Genomic DNA, 23,708 nt, shown 5'->3' on the forward strand with positions numbered 1-23,708 from the left:
GGGCATCAAAAGGGAATGAGGATAAGGCCAAGCAGTGGGGCAGGCTCGATGGGCTGAATAGTCTTTCTGCTCCTATGTCTTGAGGTCTTAATACCCTGACTGTCCGAACCAGCGTCTGTACAACTGTGTCATGGCATCCCAGCTCCTTAACCCAAACGTTTGGCTGAGAAAGGCATGCGCTTCATGTGCCATCCTCGCCATTGTTCAAGGAACAATGCACTCCAAGTTCTCACTCTAACACCCCACTCCCCAGGGCCCTGCCATTCTCCATGTAGGTTCCCAAAATGCAGCACGATGCACCTGGGCATTAAACTCCATCTGCAATTCTTTGTCCCATTTTCCCAGTTGCACTAATATGTGGCTGATCTTTTACCCTAAGACAATTCCCCCTCCTGTTCTCAGTTCTCTAACCAGACCAGACATGTTCACCAGCCCTCAGACTCTTCCCTTTCAATAAGATTCTTTTGTATGCAATCAATTATATTGTGAATCATAGCCACTGTTGTAATTTAGAAGAGGGAGCCAATTCGAGAGACGAGTTTGAACACAAGTGTTACAATCACACGTAACTTTAAATAACACAGAGGAGACCATGTCAAACAGTACTCGATTACTATATTAAACAGCAATTATAGACATTCACATCGGACCCAGGTTAGACTCTAATACCAGTGGCCACCTGTACTGTACATGCTTACACACTCTACAGACAGGGACTTTTACACTTTATTTAATTATTTTTTGATGATTATTGGACTGTATGTTATGTCTTTTCTATTTTTAAATAAAGTTTGAAAAAAGTGGCTTCATGCAGCAGGAGAGATAGGCAATTTGGCAACCATACTTAAATTCCATGGGAGCACAACTATAGTGTGGACCGTTGTGCCTTGCTGCCCCACCTTCCCCGTCTGGTCCTCAGCTGGGGTGGGGGGGGTCCATCTCATCTCAGCAGGGTAAAGTCAAGAGCAGCCAAGGTTTAATCATTTAACTGATGTAATGACTGATAATTAACATCTACAAACACACCTAAATATTTAAATTTTATTTGTCCACCTTACTTTTGTAGTAATTTTAAATTCTGAATAATCTATTCCAACTGGTAAAATTTCACTTTTATTCTAATTAACTTTATATCCTGACAGTTCTCCAAATTTCGACAAACACTCTTGTAACTGCTTCAACGACCGTTCCGGTTCCATCAAATACATCAGTACATCATTTGCAAATAAATTAATCTTATATTCTTCATTCATAGCCTTCATCCCTCTAATTTCATCATTTTGCCGAATAGTCTGAGCTAATGGTTCAATAGCCAACACAAATAAAGCTGGTGACAATGGACAGCCCTGCCTAGTTGAATGAGTCAACTGAAATGGTAAAGAGATCTGACCATTTGTCATCACCCGAGCAATCGGGTTCGTATACAAAGCTTTAACCAAACCAATTAAAAAAAGGGCTGTATTTAAACTTTTCTAACACCTTAAATAAAAAATCACACTCAACCCTATCAAAAGCCTTTTCTGCATCTAGTGCAACTACCATAGGCTGCTTTCGATATGCATTGACCAAAGTAATTAATCAAAGAATATTATCTGATGCATTTCTGTTCTTAATAAAACCTGTTTGATCAGTATTTATCAACTTGGGTAAGTACATAGCAAGTCTTATTAGCTAATACCTTGGCTATAATTTTGTAATCTACATTTAATTTAAGAAATAGGTCTATATGAAGACACTTAATGGATCTCTATCTTTTGGAATAACAGTTATTAAAGCACTTGAACAAAATTCTGGCAACTTCTGTTCTTCAGTAACTACTTATTTTAACACATGTCCAAATACATTAGATAAATCCTCATGAAAAAAATTTATAAAATTCCACAGGAAATCCATCATCCCCTGGGGACTTTCCATTTGGCATTTCCTGTATAGCTCTTCTTTCTTTCCATTCTTACTATTCTTTCCATATCCATTCCCGTTCCCATTTCCATTTCCGTTTACCTTCCTCTTAGGAGCCGATGGTGAAGACCGCCCATTTCTTTGCAATTCTGACAATGAATTAGCAAAAACCAAGGCAATATAATCGTTCTCAAAAAATTGAAATTAAAAGTTTCCGTAAAAAGCCTTCAAAATTGCAGGATAACGAAAAGCAAACTTATAGCCCTTTCGTCATCTTTAGCTGAATTAAATTCCCCTCGTCTTCTAATAACCTCTTGACACAAATCGACAAAAAAAAACTATCATTTTGAATCATCAACAGGGACTGACTCTGCTGCACTTTCTGTTCTGCCATTCGAAGAATCATTTCTCTATCTTGATATTTCAAACAATGAATCAAGACTGCCCTCAGTGTTTGTCCTGGAAGTGTTTTTTTTCCTCAAAGCTCGATAGGAACCGATCCAGTTCCAAACCTTCAGGAAAAAGCTCTTTACCCAGTACCTCTGGGATCGAATGATTAAATTTTTTTATTGGATCAGAATCTTTAAAGTCCTCTGGAAGACCAACTATTTTCACATTATTTCTCTGGCTTTGATTTTCCAATGAATCAGTCTTCATCAATAAATCCCTTCTTTGAATCTCCCAATCTACAAAAGAACCTTCCACTTTTTCCATTTTTTCTTTATTGCGTTCCACCTGATTTTTGACATTCAGAAAATGCTGTTTCAATTTAAAAAAAATTATCTTGTACAATATCAACAGATTTTATACATCTGTTAATATCACTCTTAACTCCAGTTAAGAGTGAAACTCTTGTTTCATAGTTGACATTTCTTCACACAAAGTATTCATTTTTTTCATCTCCATAAATCCTTGGGTCATTTGAGTTGACATTTGTTTTGACATATTATCCATCTGCAAAATAGTGAATACTGAGTCCAATCCAGATTCCATAGCCACTTTTTTTTACCTTCTTTAACTGCGGGCTCCTCCTCCTGGGCAAATTCCAATAAGGTAAGTTCCTCTTCTCCTTCATCACCATAGGTCCTTTGACTGTGTGGCGCTCGGGCTCCCCCATAGCCCACACATTTTCTAAATGGTCACAGACCAGGGATGCTCCGCGCATACCCAGCAGAACCACCGGATGTGCAGGAGCGTCCTCTGACGCTACACTGCGTGTCCCCGGGCCACCCAGCAATGTCACGGGTCCCTTTCTCGGTCGGGCCACCTGCACACATGGCTTCACATGCACACGGGTCGGCTACGACCGAACTCACCAGAATGCCGGCACCATCTTGTGACTGCAGGATCGGCGCTGAGGTCAAACTTGAATGGGCAGGAGTCCTCTGAGGGTTGGAGACTCCCAACAATGACTCCATGGATTCAGCTGTGCAGGTAGGCCTCAGATCATCTACACTTTTATACAGTAATTTCTTCTGAAGTTGAGTTTTAGATTTCTTCACTTTGGTAGCCATGATGAATCACTGTTATTCAAAAGACTAAATATTATTTTTAACCACTTTTATACTTTTTTAAATCGGGTATTTAATAATCCAGCTGGGGAAAGGTGGAACACTCATCTTTCTTCTACTCCATCTTGCTACGCCCCCCTGCTTGAAGCCATATAATGGGAATTGTCACATCCATTCCAAATGCAAACATGGCAGTTTAGCATCTCGCCTGAAAGGCAAAAGGTAGGAGCGGACCCAGGCCATTTGATCCCTCAAGCCTGTTCTGTAAAGTCACAACAGAACTGATCTTGGCTTGAGTTCCATTTCCTTGTCCTCCTTTCCCCACCCCCCATCCTCTCACAACCAAAAACATGTCCTCTTGGCATTGAATGTTCTCAGTGATCCAACCTCCACAGGTTGCAGGAAATTCCGAAGACTGGTAAATGTTGTCATGCTATGAGGGTTGGAGACAGGCCCTTTGGCCCTAATTGTCCATGTTGCTTCACTCAGTCTCTGGATGTTACACTACCCCATTTGAGAAGAAGCAGAGGCGACAACCCACAGTAGTGCAAATAAAAAGCTGCACAATGTAATCAAATAAAGAAAATGTCAACAAACTGTAATATAGAGATAGAAAAAAATCAAAAAAGTGCTCAAGTAAGCATCTTTAGGTCCCTGATTGAGTTTGTTGTTGAGGAGTCTGATGGTGGAGGGGTAGCAGCTGTTTCTGAACCTGATGGTGCGAGTCTTGTGGCACCGACACCTCTTTCCCGATGGTAGCAGCGAGTACAGAGCATGTGTTGGGTGGTGTGGATCCTTCATGATTGCTGTTGCTCTCCAACGGCAACGTTCCCTGTAGATGTTTTTGATGGTGTGGAGGGATTTGCCTGTGATGTCCTGGGCTGTGCCCACTACCTTTTGCAGAACTTTACGCTCAGGATGGGGGTGGGGAGAGGTCGTGGGGGGTGTATCTTTGCGAATTAGTAAGAATGGGACAATGCCTGTCCCGCATCGGACTTGTCAGCCACAAACGAGCCTGCAGCTGACGTGGACTTTTTACCCCCTCCATAAATCTTCGTCCGCAAAGCCAAGCCAAAGAAGAAGAGTAAGAATCTCCCTTCCAACGGGCAGTGAAAATACTGAATAACCATCGGAACCGCTCGTATTAACTATTAGAGACCCTCATATTCTTGAAAAAATATTTATTCATTTTATTTGAATACTTGTCCTGCATGTGTTTTAAATTTAGACAGACAGCACAGTAACAGGCCCTTCAGCCCATGAGTTGGTGCTGCCCAATTACACCCATAACTCTCCAGTATGCTTTTTCAAGGGTGGGAGCCACTGGGGAAAACCCACTCAGACATGGGGAGAATATACAAATTCCTTACAGACAGCATGGGATTTGAACCCCTGTCCTGATCACTGGTGCCTTAGTGGGTTTTTGCTAACCACGTTTGTTTGTGTGTTAGATCTGGTTGTGTGTCTGCGTGTTTCACACCGAGGGACAGAGAACGCTGTTTCGTCAGGTTGTTCTTCTGCAATGAGATGACAATAAATGAGGTATCGGGGATCTGCCAGATATCTTCAGGCTTTGAAGGAAGTAGACATGTTGGCCTGTTTTCTCAGCAGTAAATGTGATTGGAGCCTGAACCAGAAAGCGTGAAGCTCTCTGTGATTTGGATCTCAGTCCTGTTTGCCCAGATGTATGCAACACCTCACTTCTTCCTGAGATCAATGAACTGACATTGAGGGAGAAGCACTCAGGTGCTAGACACATGACTAGAGTGAAAGTACACCAAAATGCTGGAGGAACTCAACCAGTCTTCTCAGTGTCAAAAGGAGACAAAGAGACGTTTCAGGCCTGAGCCCTTCTTCAAGGAATAAGCAGAATAAGACAGAAGCAGGAAGTCTCAGGATTCAAGCAATGCGGGAGGAATCCAAGCCAACAAAAGGTGTTAAATGGATAAGGGAAGAGGTTTGAATTTATCACGTCCATGCGAAACAGGGAATGGAGAGACGGCAGGGTTGAACGAAAACCATAAAAGTCGCTCTTCATGCCATCCTGTCAGAAGATGAGCTGCTGCTCCTCCATTTTATGGGTGGTCTCAGTCTGGCAGTGCACGAGACCCTGGATGGGACGTGCCAGCCAGGGAAGGGGACGGGGAATTGAAATGGGTGGCCACTGGGAGATCTAGGCTATCGTGGCGGACAGAGCCAGGGTGGTCAACAGAGCAAATGCTAGTCTCTCCAGTGCAGAGGAGACCAGACCATGATTACCAGATGCAGGAGATGAGAGGGACAGCAGCAAGATGAAGGCAAGTACATAGAGTTGAGATTGGCATCCTGCTTGGCACAGGCATGGTGGGATGATATGGTGTGTCATGATAAACCTCTGCACCCTTTTCTCGAAGCCATGCCTTGGGGTTTCTGCACCTCTGCTCGCACTCAGCTGGACTGAGGTTTGGAATTTTGAAGTCCAGCGTCTGTCCCTTCAGGCCAAGGGGTCGGGGACTGGATTGTCAAAGGGGCATCGCATTGCCGGAGGATCAAGCTGCGCTGGCTTGGTTCCTCCGACAGGAGGCTCCCTGGTGTGGAGTTGTCAGCAGCGATCCCTCCCTGTGTGCGTTCATTCGTAGAGGGGAGGAGGCTCGAGCGCAGAGCCTGTCCCTGCAGGAGGTGTGGTCGCGTTTCGAGCCTCGCTCGGTTTGTCCCTCACCGGCCGCCGGCGCCTCGTCTCCGCCTCTGCTGCAGGTGGGCAGGGGGGTCATAGCGGGGTTCCTCAACCTGTCCCTCCCTCCCTCCCCTCAACCGGCTCCCTCCCTCAACCGGCTCCCTCCCTCAACCGGCTCCCTCCCTCAACCGGCTCCCTCCCTCAACCCGCTCCCTCCCTCAACCCGCTCCCTCCCTCAACCCGCTCCCTCCCTCAACCCGCTCCCTCCCTCAACCCGCTCCCTCCCTCAACCCGCTCCCTCCCTCAACCCGCTCCCTCCCTCAACCCGCTCCCTCCCTCAACCCGCTCCCTCCCTCAACCCGCTCCCTCCCTCAACCCGCTCCCTCCCTCAACCCGCTCCCTCCCTCAACCCGCTCCCTCCCTCAACCCGCTCCCTCCCTCAACCCGCTCCCTCCCTCAACCCGCTCCCTCCCTCAACCCGCTCCCTCCCTCAACCCGCTCCCTCCCTCAACCCGCTCCCTCCCTCAACCCGCTCCCTCCCTCAACCCGCTCCCTCCCTCAACCCGCTCCCTCCCTCCCTCAACCCCCTCCCTCCCTCCCTCAACCCCCTCCCTCCCTCCCTCAACCCCCTCCCTCCCTCCCTCAACCCCCTCCCTCCCTCCCTCAACCCCCTCCCTCCCTCCCTCAACCCCCTCCCTCCCTCCCTCAACCCCCTCCCTCCCTCCCTCAACCCCCTCCCTCCCTCCCTCAACCCCCTCCCTCCCTCCCTCAACCCCCTCCCTCCCTCCCTCAACCCCCTCCCTCCCTCCCTCAACCCCCTCCCTCCCTCCCTCAACCCCCTCCCTCCCTCCCTCAACCCCCTCCCTCCCTCCCTCAACCCCCTCCCTCCCTCCCTCAACCCCCTCCCTCCCTCCCTCAACCCCCTCCCTCCCTCCCTCAACCCCCTCCCTCCCTCCCTCAACCCCCTCCCTCCCTCCCTCAACCCCCTCCCTCCCTCCCTCAACCCCCTCCCTCCCTCCCTCAACCCCCTCCCTCCCTCCCTCAACCCCCTCCCTCCCTCCCTCAACCCCCTCCCTCCCTCCCTCAACCCCCTCCCTCCCTCCCTCCCTCAACCCCCTCCCTCCCTCCCTCAACCCCCTCCCTCCCTCCCTCAACCCCCTCCCTCCCTCCCTCAACCCCCTCCCTCCCTCCCTCAACCCCCTCCCTCAACTCCCTCAACCCCCTCCCTCAACTCCCTCAACCCCCTCCCTCAACTCCCTCAACCCCCTCCCTCCCTCCCTCCCTCAACCCCCTCCCTCCCTCCCTCAACCCCCTCCCTCCCTCCCTCAACCCCCTCCCTCCCTCCCTCAACCCCCTCCCTCCCTCCCTCAACCCCCTCCCTCCCTCCCTCAACCCCCTCCCTCCCTCCCTCAACCCCCTCCCTCAACTCCCTCAACCCCCTCCCTCAACTCCCTCAACCCCCTCCCTCAACTCCCTCAACCCCCTCCCTCAACCCCCTCCCTCAACTCCCTCCCTCAACCCCCTCCCTCCCTCAACCCCCTCCCTCCCTCCCTCAACCCCCTCCCTCTCCCTCCCTCAACCCCCTCCCTCTCCCTCCCTCCCCTCTTCGGGCCAGAACCATTTAGCACTGAGGTTAGAGGAGGTGCAGGGAATCTTTGCCTCCCTTGAGAGGGCTGATGAGACCCCTGGATGATGGTGAGGGAGGAGGTGTAGGAGCACCTGCGATTATGGGGAACAATCCAGAGAGGAGGGTGTTGAGGGATGAGCAGACAAAGGAGTGATTCCTGCGGAAGGTGGAAATATTTGAGGAGGTGGTGGGGTTGAGTTGGAACTGTAGGAAATGGTGGGGGAAGTTCAGCTGAATGCAGAGTGAAGGGTGAGGACAAGGGGAACCCTCTTCCTGTTCAGTTTGGGACATGGGGGAAAACAGCAGAGCACCGACAAGTGGGGGAAATAGCTCCGCTGAAAACAGCAAGTGGGGAGGCCTCATTGTTTGAAAGAGGAGGACATTACCAATGTCCAGGAAGGGAATGCCTTCTCATGAGAGCAGGTATGGTGGAGGCTGAGATCCAGGGTTCCGGATGAGAGAAGATGAAGTCGTGTTAGCTGTGAAGTCAGGGGTTTAAGTTGAATCTGGAGTTGAATTTGAAAAACTTTGTGATTCTTCACATTACTTTATCTTGGGGGGAATGAAGGAATTTTTTTGATGATTAGTTTTCACTCATCTTTTGTTCTAATTCAATTGAATTAGTTTGTGGTCTTCCTAGCTCAATTAAATTTTCATTTTAAATCCCTGATATTGGAGACTGTAAAGGTTTTACTGTACATTCTTGTAATAGTCGATTTTCGGAGCAGTTTTTCAGGGTCAAATTTGTGGGGGTCGTCTTTTACACTTGGATACTATTTTTGACCACGGTAAGTACCTGCCCCGCACAAAGGCGTCGGGGATCTGGCATGGGCAGGTGGCCAGGGCCAAGGAGAGAGACTGTGGCCAGGGTATTGAGAGCTTCGGTGGGTGGAAGGTCAGGCTGAGGATCCACGGAAGTCTGGAGCTCGGATGGGCGGGGCCAAAAAATGAGGGGGGGGTTGATTTTTACATAGGTCATATGGAAAACACATGATTTTTGGCCCATAACCGTAAAGATGGTTGACTATTACACAAGATCGATTATTACGCGTGTATATAGAGTAATAGATAACAACATTGATGTATTGTGTCATGCCAGCATTTTTATGAAACAGATCAAGTCACAGAGGAGAAAGGCCAGATCTAGATTAACTATCTTGAGCTGGCTCCGTTCCCAGAAGACATTGCCCCAATGATAGAATGGACTGATTTGCTAAGATTGTGCTGGGACGGACTGAGTGGCTAAGATATATAAATTTCATTGAGTGTCAACGTTCAGTTCTATTTACAAGTGCCCATGTAGCTGGCTGTGATTGTATAGTGGCTAGTACTCTGCATTGTGACCACAACAACCATGGTCCGACTCCGAGTCACGGCAATGTTCTTAATTGTTTGAGGTGGCACGGTTTACATAACGGTCAGCGCAACACTGCTCCAGCGCCAGCGACCCAAGTTCTGCGTGGGTGTCTGCGAGGGTTTCCTCTGGGTGCTCTGGTTTCCTCCCACCCTTCAAAAATGTAATGGGGGTCTTAAGTCAGTTGGGTGTAATTGAGCGGCATGAGCTCATGGACCAGAAGGGTCGGTATGTTTAAATTAAAAAAAATTATTTACCTTATGTGTCCCCTTTCTTTGACCATTGCACCAAGCCCTCTTCCCCACCCCACCACCTACCTTCTTATCCCCTGCTTTTTCTCACCACTTATGCCTGACTGACGTCCTGAAGCCTTAATTTGGAAATTCTGCTAAGCTTTGCTACATTAGAACCAATCATAATATTACATTCAACACTTAGATTTTCCTGTTTCCACCACCCACCCCCACTCCAGTCATTTCTAGATCTGCCCAAACGTAGGATGTGGGGTGCAGTGTTGATCTGTCGAGTCATGGATATGTCAACGTGCATGAAATGTAGGTACAGGCCCTTCAGTCCAACAGATCTATGACCAGAACTATCACACAAATTCTACTCCAACCCATTTATCCTCCATCTCTGCTCCCTACCCTGCCCCTTTCCAGTCAACTTCCCTGTAGATTTTACCACTCGTATACGCTCCAGAGGCAATTAATCGCAAATTTGCGGGACGTGGGAGGAAACCAGAGTGCCTGGAGGAAGCTCATGCGGTCACGGGGAGAACAGGCAAACTCCATACAGACAGTGACAAAGGTCAGAACTGGACCCAGGTGTCACTGTACCAAATGCTGAGGCTAAAGTTACTTTGCAGAGTCAGTGTGGTCTTACCAGGAAAATCCTTGGATACCTTTTGATTTGTTACTGCTCACTGAATCTGAGGCAATGGGCCTGTCAAGAAGAGATACTTATAACACGAGCCAGCATTGCCCACTTTTCTCAGTTAAATTTAAATTGGATTTAAATTTAGACATACAGCTTGGTAACAGGCCCTTCTGGCCACAAGTCCGTGCCACCTAATTGACCTACAACCCCCATTTAATTTTGAAGGGTGGGAGGAAACTGGATCCCCCGGAGGAAACCCACACAGACACGGGGAGAATACAAACTCCTTACAGACAGTGCTGGATTCGAACCACGGTCACTGATGCTGTAACAGCGTGACACTATCCGTTGCACCAAGTAATATAATTTTCCCACTTCCAGATTCAATAACCTAATTTAAGACAGGATTTAATGTGCACTCTGCCCTCTTGTTTAAACTTTACTCAGGCCTCGATCCGTTGGAACCCTTGTGGAGTCATCCTGCTGTTGCTCTGTGGGACGTTGACGCACGATGGAGCAGATTAAGCTCGCGGTAGCAGGCGCCCGAACTGCCTATAACCTGGGCAAGACCCGACCACTGGAATTCCGTGTCCAGCAGCTGAAGGCACTGGAGAGGATGTTGACAGAGAATAAGGATCTGTTCACGGAGGCGCTCCAGAAGGACCTGCACAAGGTTGGGAACCGAGTACCTGGCACACGGTCGCTCTCAATGGTTCCGAATGGACACACTGGTCCGTTCCCTCCTGAAACCTCTTCCATTTCCACCCATCTGTACCTGCGACGACTACTGTTGCAGATTGAAGTCCCACAGCACTGAAGACTACTGTTGCAGATTGAAGTCCCACAGCACTGAAACAGGCCCTTCAGCTAATTGTTCAGACCAACTTAGCTAGTCCCAAGCTGCTGAGTGGAAAAGCAACAGACTTCGCAGAGAGGAGTAGGTAGGTTGAGTGAGTGGGCACAGGTCCAGCAGATGGAGTACCACGGCAGTAAATCAGAGATCATCCACTTTATTAGGAGCCATACTAAACTGGACTATTATTTATTGGGTAAAATATTACAGTCTGGGAGAGACCTCGGAGTGCTTGCATATGAACTGCAAAAAGTTAGCAAATAGGATGAGGGCATTCATTGTGAGAGGGATTCAGTTTAAGAGCAGCAAGGCTCTACTGCAACTGTACAAAGTACCACCTTGAGTACTGCGTGCATTTATTCTGGTCTCTTGAGAAAAGATAAATGGGGGTTGGTGAAGAAGTTCGCCAGGTTGATTCCAGAAATGAGGGAGTTGCCTTATTTCGAGGGATTGAGCAGCCTGGAATGAATGCATGCAAATTGGGTGAGCTCAGGTTGGCAACTTGTTTAGTAGGGAAGAGTTGGACAGAAGGGCCTGTCCCTGTGCTATTTAACCCCAGGTGGAGGGATTTGAATGTCAAAGAAGCATGGATTGCAAAAGGTACAGCAAAGCAATTAGAAAAATTAATAAGTTATCCATCCTTGAGAGGTGACCAGATTGCAAAAGTTAGGGGGGGAGATGTTGTATTTCAGTACATAGTGTATTGGTACGATCACATCTGGAATACCACACGGTACTCCGGATGTCCTCTTACCAATGCATTGGACAGATCAATCAGATTAATTCCTAGAATGGGCGGATAGTTTGGTGGAGAGGCTCAGCTTGTATCTGCTGGAGTTGAGCTGAGTGGAAAGTGGCTCGATAGCAGCTTTAGGTCCTGAGGGGTCATGGGTGTGGAAGAGATGCTTACTCTGGGGGTCCCTCTTTGAGGGCCTGAATGGATTATACTTGATCATGTTTGATCTGACTCCAAGTTGTAGCTGCACTGCAGTTAATGTTACAAAGCTGGATTTCACTTTCTAATGTTATTTAGAATCAGAACGTGTCATTAAGTTGATTGTTTGAGGCAACATTACAGGGGAAAAATTGCTATAAATTATATTTCTTTAAAAATTAGTGGGAAAAAAAGTGAAAATGAGGTGGTGTTCATTGTCAGTTCAGAAATCTGATGGCAGAGAGTAAGTAGCTCTTTCTGTACTGCTGGGTGTTCGTCTTTGGGTTTCTATATCTTCTTCCTGATGGTTGAAGTGAGAAGGGGGCATGGCCTGGCTGGTGGATAGAGGCTGCTTTCTTTAGACACCATCTCTTGTAGATGTCCTCAGTGGAGTGAAGACTGGTGCCCATATGCACTGGCTGAGTACACAACGCTCTGTAGTCTTTACCTGTCCTGTGGATCAGCACCTCTATAGCAGACAGATGCAGCCAGTCAGAATGCTCTTCACAGTACACCTATTGTCTTTGGTGACATAATGAATCTCCTCAAACTCCTCACGAAGTATAGCCACTGGCGAGCCTTCTTCGTGATTGGACAGATGTTCAGAGGAATTTGAAGTTCTTTACCCTGTCCCTGCTAACCCCTCGATGAGGACTGATTTGTGTCCTGATTTTCCCCCTTTTGAAGTCCACAATCAGTTTCTTAGTTTTGCTAACATTGAGTGCAACTTTGTTGTCGAGCTGTTCTATCTCCCTCCTGTCCGATTCCTCATCGCTGTCGGTGATTCTGAATTAGCGTTCAAACCCCGTCCATTTTTGGAGGGAGGGAGGAAACTGGAGCACCTGGAAGGGGGGAGGGGGTAGTGGGATCCCACAGAAAGTACAAACTCCTCAGACACTTTAGGGGGGGGATGCCCTCATGGGGGAGATTGGGTGGGTGGTTGTCACTGAGACTGGGGGCAGGCTGGAACGCTAATGATCTTCCTACCTTTGTGAATTGGCAGAATCAGTTTGCTGTGGAAGTCTACGAAATGGCGGGCATTCTGGGGGAGATTGCACTGGCTGTGAACAAGCTGCCCGAATGGACTGCCCCAGAGTCTGTAAAGAAGAACATGATGACGCTAATGGATACAGTTTACATCCACCGAGAGCCCCTCGGCGTGGTTCTCATCATTGGGGCCTGGAACTATCCCCTGGCCATCGTGCTCCAGCCTTTAGTTGGGGCCATCGCGGCAGGTAAGCTTCAGGGTCAACAGTGGCCCACCTCCACCAACAATATACCATGGAATTCCCCCCCCCCTCCCATGCTGTATGCGCTACCTGCCCATTAGTCACTTAGTTGTCATCTCAGTTATCAAATTGACTGTTGCAGTATTGTAGTACTTCTGTTCAAGTAACCCTTACTCATTTATGGAATGTAATTCAAGTATGTGGTTCTAATTGTTCTATTTTATTATTAGTTATTGTTGTTAATCACTTATTGTGCCTAAATTAAACTTTATCATAGGTGTGTATGTATAGGAAAAACATATATATGTATTTTTATATATAGGGGTTTAGTACTATCCATGGTTTCAGGCGTCTGCTGGGGATCTTGGGACATATCCTTCATGAATAAGGGGGAAACAACTGTATATTTAAAAAATTTAGACGTTTTGGCCCACGAGCCCGTGGCGCCCAGTTACACCCAATTGACTTACTTTTAGAACATTAGGAGGAAACTGGAGCCCCCTGGGGAAAACCCACACAGAGAGAATGTACAAACTCCTTACAGGCAGTGCAGGATTCGAACCCCGGTCCCAATCGCTGGCGCTATAGCGGCGTTGTGCTAACCGTGCCGCTTCGGTTGAGGAGGAGCAATTTATTTTTTGTGTCATAAGGTTTTCAGTCACTTTTTTAAAAAAACTTCCTTTTTAAAATTTAAACATGCAGCACAGTGACAAACATTTCTGGCCCAATAACTCTGTCGCCTTTTCCTGTCCTGTGCATTGGCACCTCCAGACCAGGCAGTGACACAACAATTCTTCTAACGATGAGGAGCGATTTATTTTCTGTCCTGAGTTTTTTGGTCATTTTTGTAAAATAAAGACTTCCTTTTTAAAATTACAAAAAAATTTTAAACCAACATCGCTGATCCACAAGCCCCATGGTTCCCAATTGACTAAACAACCCTTACGGAGGGTGGGAGGAAACCCACGCAGTCACAGGGAGAGCGTACAAACTCCTCATAGACAGCACTGGATTCAAACCCTGGTTGCTTACACTGTAACAGCGTCACACTAGCTGCCACCCTAACTATGCTGCCCTTCTGCATTTACTTCAGTCCCTTCCCCACCATCCACCACTCTTTTTTTATTTTTTATTTTTCACACCATAAACCACACTGACCAAGATACATACATTTTCCTTTTCAAATATATAGTGTCATTTTCTCCCCCCCCCTCCCTCTTCCCATCCCACCCTCCCTACCTCCCCCCATTAATTTAAAGTACAAAATCTAAGACACATTAAACCAGTCAAACAATGTTGTCATTCAATAAAAATAAACAAGAAATTCCACTGAGTCAATTCTTTTCATTTCCTTCTCCTTTCGTTAATTTAGGTGGTAATGTCCCCGGTAGGTTTTCTCTATTGTGTTTCATGTAAGGCTCCCATATTTGTTCAAATATTTCAATATTATTTCTTAAATTATATGTTATTTTTTTCTAATGGAATACACTTATTCATTTCTACATACCATTGTTGTATTCTCAAATTATCTTCCAATTTCCAGGTTGACATAATACATTTTTTGGCTACGGCTAGAGCTATCTTAACAAATCTTTTTTGTGCACCATCCAAATCAAGTCCAAATTCTTTATTTTTTATGTTACTTAGGAGGAAGATCTCTGGGTTTTTTGGTATATTGTTTTCTGTAATTTTATTTAATGTCTGGTTTAGATCTTCCCAAAATTTTTCTACTTTCTCACATGTCCAGATTGCATGAATTGTTGTTCCCATTTCTTTTTTACAACGAAAACATCTGTCAGATACTGTTGGGTCCCATTTATTTAACTTTTGAGGTATAATGTATAGCCTGTGTATCCAGTTATATTGTATCATACGTAACCTCGTATTTATTGTATTTCTCATCGTTCCAGAGCATAACTTCTCCCATGTTCTTTATCTTTATATTTAAATCTTGTTCCCACTTTTGTTTAGTTTTACCATTTGTTTCCTCATTCTCCTTTTCTTGCAGTTTAATATACATATTTGTTATAAATCTATTGATTGTCATTGTATCTGTAATCACATATTCAAAGTTACTTCCCTCTGGTAACCTCAGACTACTTCCTAATTTGTCCTTCAAGTAGGATCTCAATTGGTAATATGCCAACATTGTATCTTGAGTTATATTATATTTATCCTTCATTTGTTCAAAGGATAATAATCTATTTCCTGAAAAACAATTTTATATTCTTTTGATCCCTTTTTTCTCCCATTCTCTAAAGGAAAGGTTATCTATTATAAAAGGGAGTAACTGATTTTGCGTCATTATTAGTTTTGGTAATTGGTAATTTGTTTTATTCCTTTCTACATGAATCTTCTTCCAAATATTGAGCAGATGATGTAATACTGGAGAACTCCTACGTTGCACCAATTTTTCATCCCATTTATATTATATGTGCTCAGGTATCTTTTCCCCTATTTTATCTAGTTCTAATCTAGTCCAATCTGGCTTTTCCCTTGTTTGATAAAAATCTGATAGGTATCTTAATTGTGCGACTCTATAATAATTTTTAAAATTTGGCAGTTGTAAGCCTCCTTGTTTATACCATTCTGTTCATTTATCTAGTGCTATCCTCGGTGTCCCCCCTTTCCATAAAAATTTCCTTATTATTTTCTTTAACTCCTTGAAGAATTTCTCTGTCAAGTGCATTGGCAATGCCTGAAATAGGTATAGTATCCTTGGGATAATGTTCATTTTAATACAGTTTATCCTTCCTATTAGTGTTAGTGGTAAATCTTTCCAATGCTCTAAATCGCCCTGTAATTTTTTCATTAGTGGATAATAATTGAGTTTATATAGATGGCCGAGATTTTTATTTATTTGTATACCTAGGTATCTTATTGCTTGCATTTGCCATCTGAATGGTGATTCCTTCTTAAATTTTGAGAAATCCGCATTATTCATTGGCATTGCTTCACTTTTATTTACGTTAATCTTGTAACCCGACACTTCTCCATATTCCTTCAATTTCTTATATAATTCTTTTATTGATAGTTCTGGTTCTGTTAAGTATACTATAACATCGTCTGCAAATAAACTGATTTTATATTCCTTGTCTTTTATTTTTATCCCTTTTATATTATTTTCTGTTCTTATCAATTCTGCTAGTGGTTCTATAGCTAACGTGAACAATAAGGGTGATAGTGGGCATCCCTGCCTTGTTGATCTGCTTAAATTAAATTGCTTTGATATATATCCATTTACTGTCACTTTTGCCAATGGCCCCTTATATAATGCTTTAATCCAATTAATATACTTCTCTGGTAAACTGAACTTTTGCAATACTTTGAATAACTAATTCCATTCTACTCTGTCAAAGGCCTTCTCTGCTTCTAAAGCAACTGCGACTGTTGGCGCTTTACTCCCTTCTACTGCATGAATTAAGTTAATAAATTTACAAATATTGTCTGTTGTGCGTCTTTTTTTAATAAATCCAGTTTGGTCTAGATTTACCATTTTCAGTACATACTCTGCTAATCTGCTTGCTAATAGTTTAGCTATTATCTTATAATCTGTGTTAAGTAATGATATTGGTCTATATGACGCTGGTGCGAGTGGATCTTTCCCTGTCTTTGGTATTACTGTAATTATTGCTGTTTTGTATGAATCTGGTAAGCTTTGTGTTTTGTCAATCTGGTTGATTACTTCCAGGATGGGAGGAATTAATAAATCTTTAAATGTTTTATAGAATTCTATTGGGAATCCATCCTCTCCTGGTGTTTTATTATTTGGTAGTTTTTTTTATTATCTCTTGTATTTCTACTATTTCAAATGGTTCTGTTTATTTATTTTGTTCCTCTATTTGTAATTTTGGTAGTTCAATTTTAGTTAAAAATTCATCTATTTTGCCTTCTTTCCCTTCGTTTTCAGTTTGGTATAATTGTTCATAGAATTCTAAAGTTTTCGTTAATCTCCGTTGGATTATATGTGATTTGTTTGTCTCTTTTCCTTGATGCCAATACCATTTTCTTAGCTTGTTCTGTTTTAAGCTGCCATGCTAGAATTTTGTGCGTTTTTTCCCCTAGTTCATAATATTTCTGTTTTGTCTTCATTATGTTCTTCTCCACCTTATATGTTTGTAGTGTTTCATATTTTATTTTTTTTAATCTGCCAATTCTCTTCTTTTAGTTGTGTCTTCCTTCATTGCTAATTCTTTTTCTATATTTACTATTTCCCTTTCCAACTGCTCTGTTTCCTGATTGTAGTCCTTCTTCATCTTGGTTACATAACTTATTATTTGCACTCTAATGAACGCTTTCATTGCATCCCATAGTATAAACTTATCTTTCACTGATTCTGTATTTATTTCAAAGTACATTTTAATTTGTCTTTCAATGAATTCTCTAAAATCCTGCCTTTTAAGTAGCATGGAGTTTAATCTCCATCTATACATTCTTGGAGGGATGTCCTCTAACTCTATTGTCAATATCAAGGGTGAATGGTCCGATAATATTCTAGCTTTATATTTATATTCTGTTTTTCTTACTCTATCTTGCATACGAGCTAATAACAGAAATAGGTCTATTCTTGAGTATGTTTTATGTCTACCCAAATAATATGAATATTCCTTTTCCTTTGGGTGTTGTTTCCTCCATATATCCAACAGTTGCATTTCTTGCATCGATTTAATTATAAATTTGGTTACTTTGTTATTTCTGTTAATTTTTTTCCCCATTTTATCCATATTTAAATCCAAATTAAGGTTGAAATCCCCTCCTATTAATATGTTCCCTTGCGTATCTGCTATCTTCAAAAAAATATCTTGCATAAACTTTTGATCTTCTTCGTTAGGTGAATATACATTGAGTAGATTCCAAAACTCCGAATATATCTAACATTTTATCATTTCATATCTCCCTGCTGGATCTATTATTTCCACTTCTATTTTAATTGGTATATTTTTACTGATTAATATAGCTACTCCTCTTGCTTTTGAATTATACGACGCTGCTGTTACATGTCCTACCCAATCTCTCTTTAATTTCTTGTGCTCCAATTCAGTTAAATGTGTTTCTTGCACAAATGTTATATCAATTTTTTCTTTTTTCAGTAAATTTAGCAGTTTCTTCCTTTTGATTTGGTTATGTATTCCGTTAATATTTAAAGTCATATAGTTCAACGTAGCCATTTCATACTTTGTTTGTCTTCCCTTTCCGTTTCTCCATCATCACCTTTCCTTCTTATCCATTTCTGCTTTCTTGTTTTGAATACTTTATAAGACAACATTTCTAAAACATCAAACATTTTCCTTATTCTCCTATTTAAAATTTCTTTAACCCCATTCTCCCCTCCCCCTCCTGAGTTGCCCTTTATCCCTTGCCGGGCAACCACATCTCCCCTCTCCATTTGGATTTGCGAATTCACTCGCAAGCGTCAACTGATTTTGCAGTGACCGTATCTCCTCCCCACCCAGCCCCTCCCGGAAAAGATTTCAATTTTCATATATAACAAAGGTCACTCTTTTAATTCCCTCCTTATTCCCTCTATTCTCTTTCATTCCCTTATTAATTCTTATCTATACTCTATATATTTTTCTCTAAATACAGATACACTTATGTATACACATATATACATACATATCTATATCTATATATACATATATATATATATATATATATATACATATAGTTCGTGGTCACTTTTACTCTCATTACATGTCTTCATCTCTCTGCTTGTTTTGTAGTTGTTCTGCAAATTTCCTTGCTTCCTCTGGATTCGAGAATAGTCTGTTTTGTTGCCCTGGAATAACTATTTTAAGTACCGCTGGGTACTTTAACATAAATTTATATCCTTTTTTCCATAGGATCGTTTTTGCTGTTTTAAACTCCTTCCTCTTCTTCAGGAGTTCAAAACTTATGTCTGGATAGAAAAAAAATTTTTGACCTTTGTATTCCAGTGGCTTTTTGTCTTCTCTTATTTTCTTCATTGCTTTCTCCAATATATTTTCTCTTGTATATCTTAAGAATTTTACTAAAATGGATCTTGGTTTTTGCTGCGGTTGTGGTTTCAGGGCTAAAGTTCTATGTGCCCTCTCTATTTCCATTTCTTCCTGTAATTCTGGTCTTCCTAGGACCCTGGGGATCCAATCTTTTATAAATTCTCTCATATTCTTGCCTTCTTCATCTTCCTTAAGGCCCACCATCTTTATATTATTTCTTCTATTATAATTTTCCATTATATCTATCTTCTGAGCTAACAGCTCATGTGCCTCTTTAACTTTTTTATTAGATTCTTCTAATTTCTCTTTTAAGTCCTCTACTTCCATTTCTACGATTATTTCTCATTCTTCCAAATTATCCACTCTTTTTCCTATCTCTGATATGACCATTTCTATTTTATTCATTTTTTCTTCTGCATTCTTAATTCTTCTTTTTATCTCATTAAATTCTTGTAATTGCCATTCTTTCACTGATTTCCATATACTCTTTAAAAAAAGCTACATCCATTGTCTTGCCTTTCTCTTCTTCTTCCACTTCTTTCTGTTCTTCTTCTTCTTCCTCTGGGTTGACCATCTGTTGTTTCCTTGTTTTCTTTTTACCCTCTTCTTTCTTGTTCTCGTTATTGTCTGTGTTCTGCACCTGTTGCTGTGTTGCAGGTGTTTCTCTCAGCTGTGGAGATTGACTCCGCAGCTGTTCCCCCCTCCCGTCAGTGTGTTTTTTTTCATGCGCGGATGCGCACTTTTACTCGGCTCTGCGAGCCATTTTTGTAGTCCCGAACCCGGGACTTCCACTGACCTGAGGGAGCGGACTTCTCTCTCCGCGGCGGGCCTCCTCGGACACGTAAGGCCTTCACCTTCTTCTTCTGACGTTCTTTCATCTTCTCTTCTTCCCGTTGTTTTCGACTTTTCTCTCTTCACTGCCATTTTCTTACCTTTATTTTTACTTTGTTTTCATTTTTACTCTTGTACCTTTGTGTTTTGTGCGTTTTTTTTCAACTTTTCTGGAGAGGGCTGGAATTTCCTGACCAGCCACTACTCCATCACGTGCCTCCTCTCACCATCCACCACTCTGAGTAAAACATGCCCCTGGCATCTCACCTAAACCTTCCTCCACTCCTTAAGCAGATGCCCTCTGGTATTTCTTATTGTTGCCCCAGGAATTGGGGCCCTATCTCACCTCCATCTATTTTGTACAACTCGATGAAGTTGCCCCTTGTCTTTCATTGCTCCAATGAGAAAGGAGGGTATATGGAATGAGCTGACGAGGGAAAGCTGTAAACGAGGGCAGCACAGTTGAGTACCCCATGTCTAAAATGTTTGGGAGTTTGGATTTTTTGGGATTTTGGAACACTCATGCATTCATGTTACAATACAAATATAGGTACACGATCCTTTATCCAGACATCTAAAATACGGAAAGCTTCAAAATCTGGCAAGTGGAGAGGCGACTGAGGGACCGGCGGTTGGGGGAGGCGGTCAGGGGAGACTGCCAAGTGGCCGAACGACCGGCGGTCAGGGGAAGTGGCCAGGGAAGACAGCCGAGGGACCACGGTTGGGGGAGACAGCCGAGGGACTGGCGGTCGGGGAAGACGTCCGGGCGACTGGAAGGGGGTGGGGGTGGATACGGCAGCACAATTTGGGTGAGCTTTCCAAAATCTGGAAAAATCCGAAATTCGGAGCACACTGTCCCCCAAGGGTTCCGGATAAAGGATCGTGTATCGATATTAGCATTTGGATCTACACTCTATAATGCACTATTTATGTTCTCTATGTTCTGTTCTCCGATCAGGATTTCTGAACTCTATTGTATATTACCTTATGGGACCACGGACAAAAAAATGTTTTGGTTTTTGGATAATTTCAGGTATTCGGATAAGGGGTATTCAACCTGCATTACCATGTTTAAAAGATACTTAGGCAGGCACCTGTGCTATGTTAGGACCATGGTTCAGTCTATGCTCCAGAGGTGCTGCTCCCAGTTGGTCTCTCTGGTGTGGAGTGAGTGGGTTCGAGGGAGGGGTTGGGGGGCTCGTTCCACTGCCATTGGTCTGTGGTGGCGGACCACAACTGGAACCAAATACGAGGGTGCCCCAGCGGGGAATTCGGGAAAAACTCAGAGAACGCTGAGCTCTCCTCTGCTGGTGGTGCTGGGGTGAACGGAACTATGCCTTGAGGTGAAGCCCCAAGGAATGGCTCATGGAAGAGGAAAGGGTAGGATGCGTTGAAGGGGCATGGATGGTGTTACTTGAGTAAGAGGGAGAAAAGAATGGAAAGTCGCATTCATCGTGTCGGGAGTGACCCAATGGGGCTGGGTCAAATGCGACGGGCTCTTTTGTCAGTGATGAGATGGGTGAAGGGGGTGCCCTAGGAAGGTCTTTGGAAAGGGGCAGGCATCACTGGAAGATTAAGTGGGGAATATAGGAGAAACTTGGATAACAGCACCAGCGACCTGGGTTTAAATCTTTGAGGGAGTTTGAACGTTCTGCCCATGTGTGTGTGGGTTTACTCCGGGTGCTCCGGTTTCCCCTTACCGTTCAAAACATATGGGGGTTGTAGGTAAATTGGGGTGTTTGGGCGGGACAGGCTCGTGGGCCAGAGGGACCTGTTACTGTGCTGTGTGTCTAATTTTAATGTAGTAGAGTTGGGGTGAATGAAAATGATGTTTTGAAAGAAGCCTGAGGAACATCTGCTGGAAGAGGCAGGGGTATGTTGATGGGGTGAGGGAGGAGGCTTGGGTGGAGCATGACCGCAGTGGGCCAAATGGCCTGACTTGGCGCTACAAGTCCTGTTCTATAATTAACATTATAATCCTGTTCTCCAGGAAATGCCGCCGTGCTGAAGCCATCAGAAGTGAGTGGGAATACTGCACAGCTGCTGGCGGATATCCTCCCTCAGTACCTGGACAAGGTGAGTGCGGCCAGACCTGGGGACCCAGCCTGGTGTCCGCTCTTCCACCAGGAGAACATGTCACTCGGCGACATTTCTCTAGTGGACATTTCACGGCAAGGAGGACGTCCTGCTGCTAAACAAGAAATTCCACGTCCCTTGAAGTGCAGTAGTCAGGGGGATGGAGCATGTTGGAATGGGCACCAAGAGGCCTGTGGCAGGGGCCTGTGTTTTGTTAGCAGTTGCTAAGTCTGGGTAGGCCGGAGGGCAAAGAATCAGAATGATTCCATTCTAGAGACCATTCTGTAGCATCTGCTAGCAGTAAAAAAATTTTTTTAAAAATTTTAGACATGCAGCACAGTAACAGGCCATTTCAGCCCATGAGTCCGTGCCACCCAATTAACCTAATCCCCCCCCCCCCGTACATTTTGAATGGTGGGAGGAAACCGGGGCCCTCGGAAAAAACCCACGTGGACATGGGGAGAACCTACAAACTCCTTGCAGACAGCGTGGGATTTGAACCCCGGTCCATTCCTGATCACTGGCGCAGTAAAGGTGTGGCACTAACTGCTACACCAACCATGCATGCCTCATTATCCTATTCTGGAGAAAAACACCCCTGGTTTTTTTTTAATGCAGCCTCCCCTTGTTACTCAGTCCCTCAAGTCCTTCAAATCTTTTGTTATCTTACCAGCCTAATGACATAATGCAGCCAGAATTCCCTGTGGCATGGAGGTGAATGTTGCTCTGTTGAGCCCCTATCACATTTCCCCTCAGTCTCTCCCGGGACATGAAAGCCAGTTGGATGGTGGTTGGATGGACTGAGTGACCCTCTTCCAATGAAGCCCAGCATTTTGGAGGACGTGGTGGGTAATAGGAGCAGCAGATTGGCTCAACAAAACCTTCCTTCCTTCCTCAAGGACCTGTACCCAGTGGTCACAGGAGGGCCACAGGAGGCATCCGAGCTGTTGAAGCACCCCTTTGATCACATCCTGTACACAGGCAGTACCGTGGTGGGCAGGGTGGTCATGGAGGCAGCTGCCAAGCACCTGACGCCGGTCACCCTGGAACTCGGCGGGAAGAGTCCATGCTACGTCGACACGGACTGCGATCTGGCTGTTGCCTGCAGGTTGGTCTCTGGTTGAAACAAGGCAGTTGGCGATGATCTTCGGTCTTCAGAGTGGGAGTTGCTCTTCACTCTGGCACACACTGATGGAGTGGTGGACGCAGAGATTCTCCCATCATTTAAGTGTCCTGATGAGCTCTTAAATCTGCCTGGGGGCCCAGTACAGCTTGGTGGGGCGTCGTACAGACTCAACCATTTTTTTATTTATTTACATACCACCTTAAGTAATCCCTTACTAACCACAGAGCACCTATGGCAAGGGTGGCCAACCTTTTAATATACAGCATGGTATCAGGCCATTTCGGCCCAATTAACCTAAACCTCTGGTATGTACTCATGGGACAAAATGGCCTGTTACCATGCTGTTTGTCTCAAAAGGTTGCCGACGAATTCGCAGCACCGCCACCATCTTTCCACTGGCTCCAATGCAATCTCGTTCATGCCCCATTAGTTATTTGCGAGGTCTCAGCGTTACTCCGCAGGGTCCATCCGCCCAGTCCGACTGCTGTTGGCTTTGGGCAGGCTTTAAACAACCTGTTTTGTGAGCTAACAGTAATTTATTTTAAAATATACAAATAAAATTTAAACCTTTAAATGATAAGTTGTTATTAAAATATTGTGATTTGCTTTTAACAGCATCCACTGGTCAGCAGTAAGTGCCAGGTTTTGAAGGGGATGGGGAGGGAAGGAGAAGAGGGTCATCTTATATAAAGGGTATTGTTCAAAACCACCATTTAGATGGAAATTCTGGGGTTGCCCTATACAATGGCATATCCAGT

At 44.4% G+C, this 23,708-nt stretch overlaps 1 protein-coding gene across 7 annotated transcripts in view; it reads left to right on the forward strand.

Annotated features, from left to right (window-relative positions):
- Window positions 1-6,034: 6,034 nt before the first annotated feature.
- The window catches only part of LOC138749514 (aldehyde dehydrogenase, dimeric NADP-preferring-like), a 109,577-nt gene continuing 91,903 nt past the window's right edge, over window positions 6,035-23,708 (forward strand). For 3 of the 7 annotated variants that reach the window (XR_011348713.1, XM_069910951.1, XM_069910957.1), the window contains exons 1-5: window positions 6,035-6,143; window positions 10,371-10,596; window positions 12,714-12,945; window positions 21,739-21,824; window positions 22,724-22,932. Coding sequence is in view for 6 of the 7 variants with exons in the window: in XM_069910951.1 (XP_069767052.1) it covers window positions 10,435-10,596; window positions 12,714-12,945; window positions 21,739-21,824; window positions 22,724-22,932 (689 nt within the window). In the remaining variant the exon portion in view is untranslated. The other 4 variants (XM_069910955.1, XM_069910953.1, XM_069910954.1 and 1 more) reach the window with 4 other exon arrangements.

The sequence above is a fragment of the Narcine bancroftii genome, chromosome 14, assembly GCF_036971445.1.
Source record: "Narcine bancroftii isolate sNarBan1 chromosome 14, sNarBan1.hap1, whole genome shotgun sequence".
Classification (NCBI taxonomy): domain Eukaryota; kingdom Metazoa; phylum Chordata; class Chondrichthyes; order Torpediniformes; family Narcinidae; genus Narcine; species Narcine bancroftii.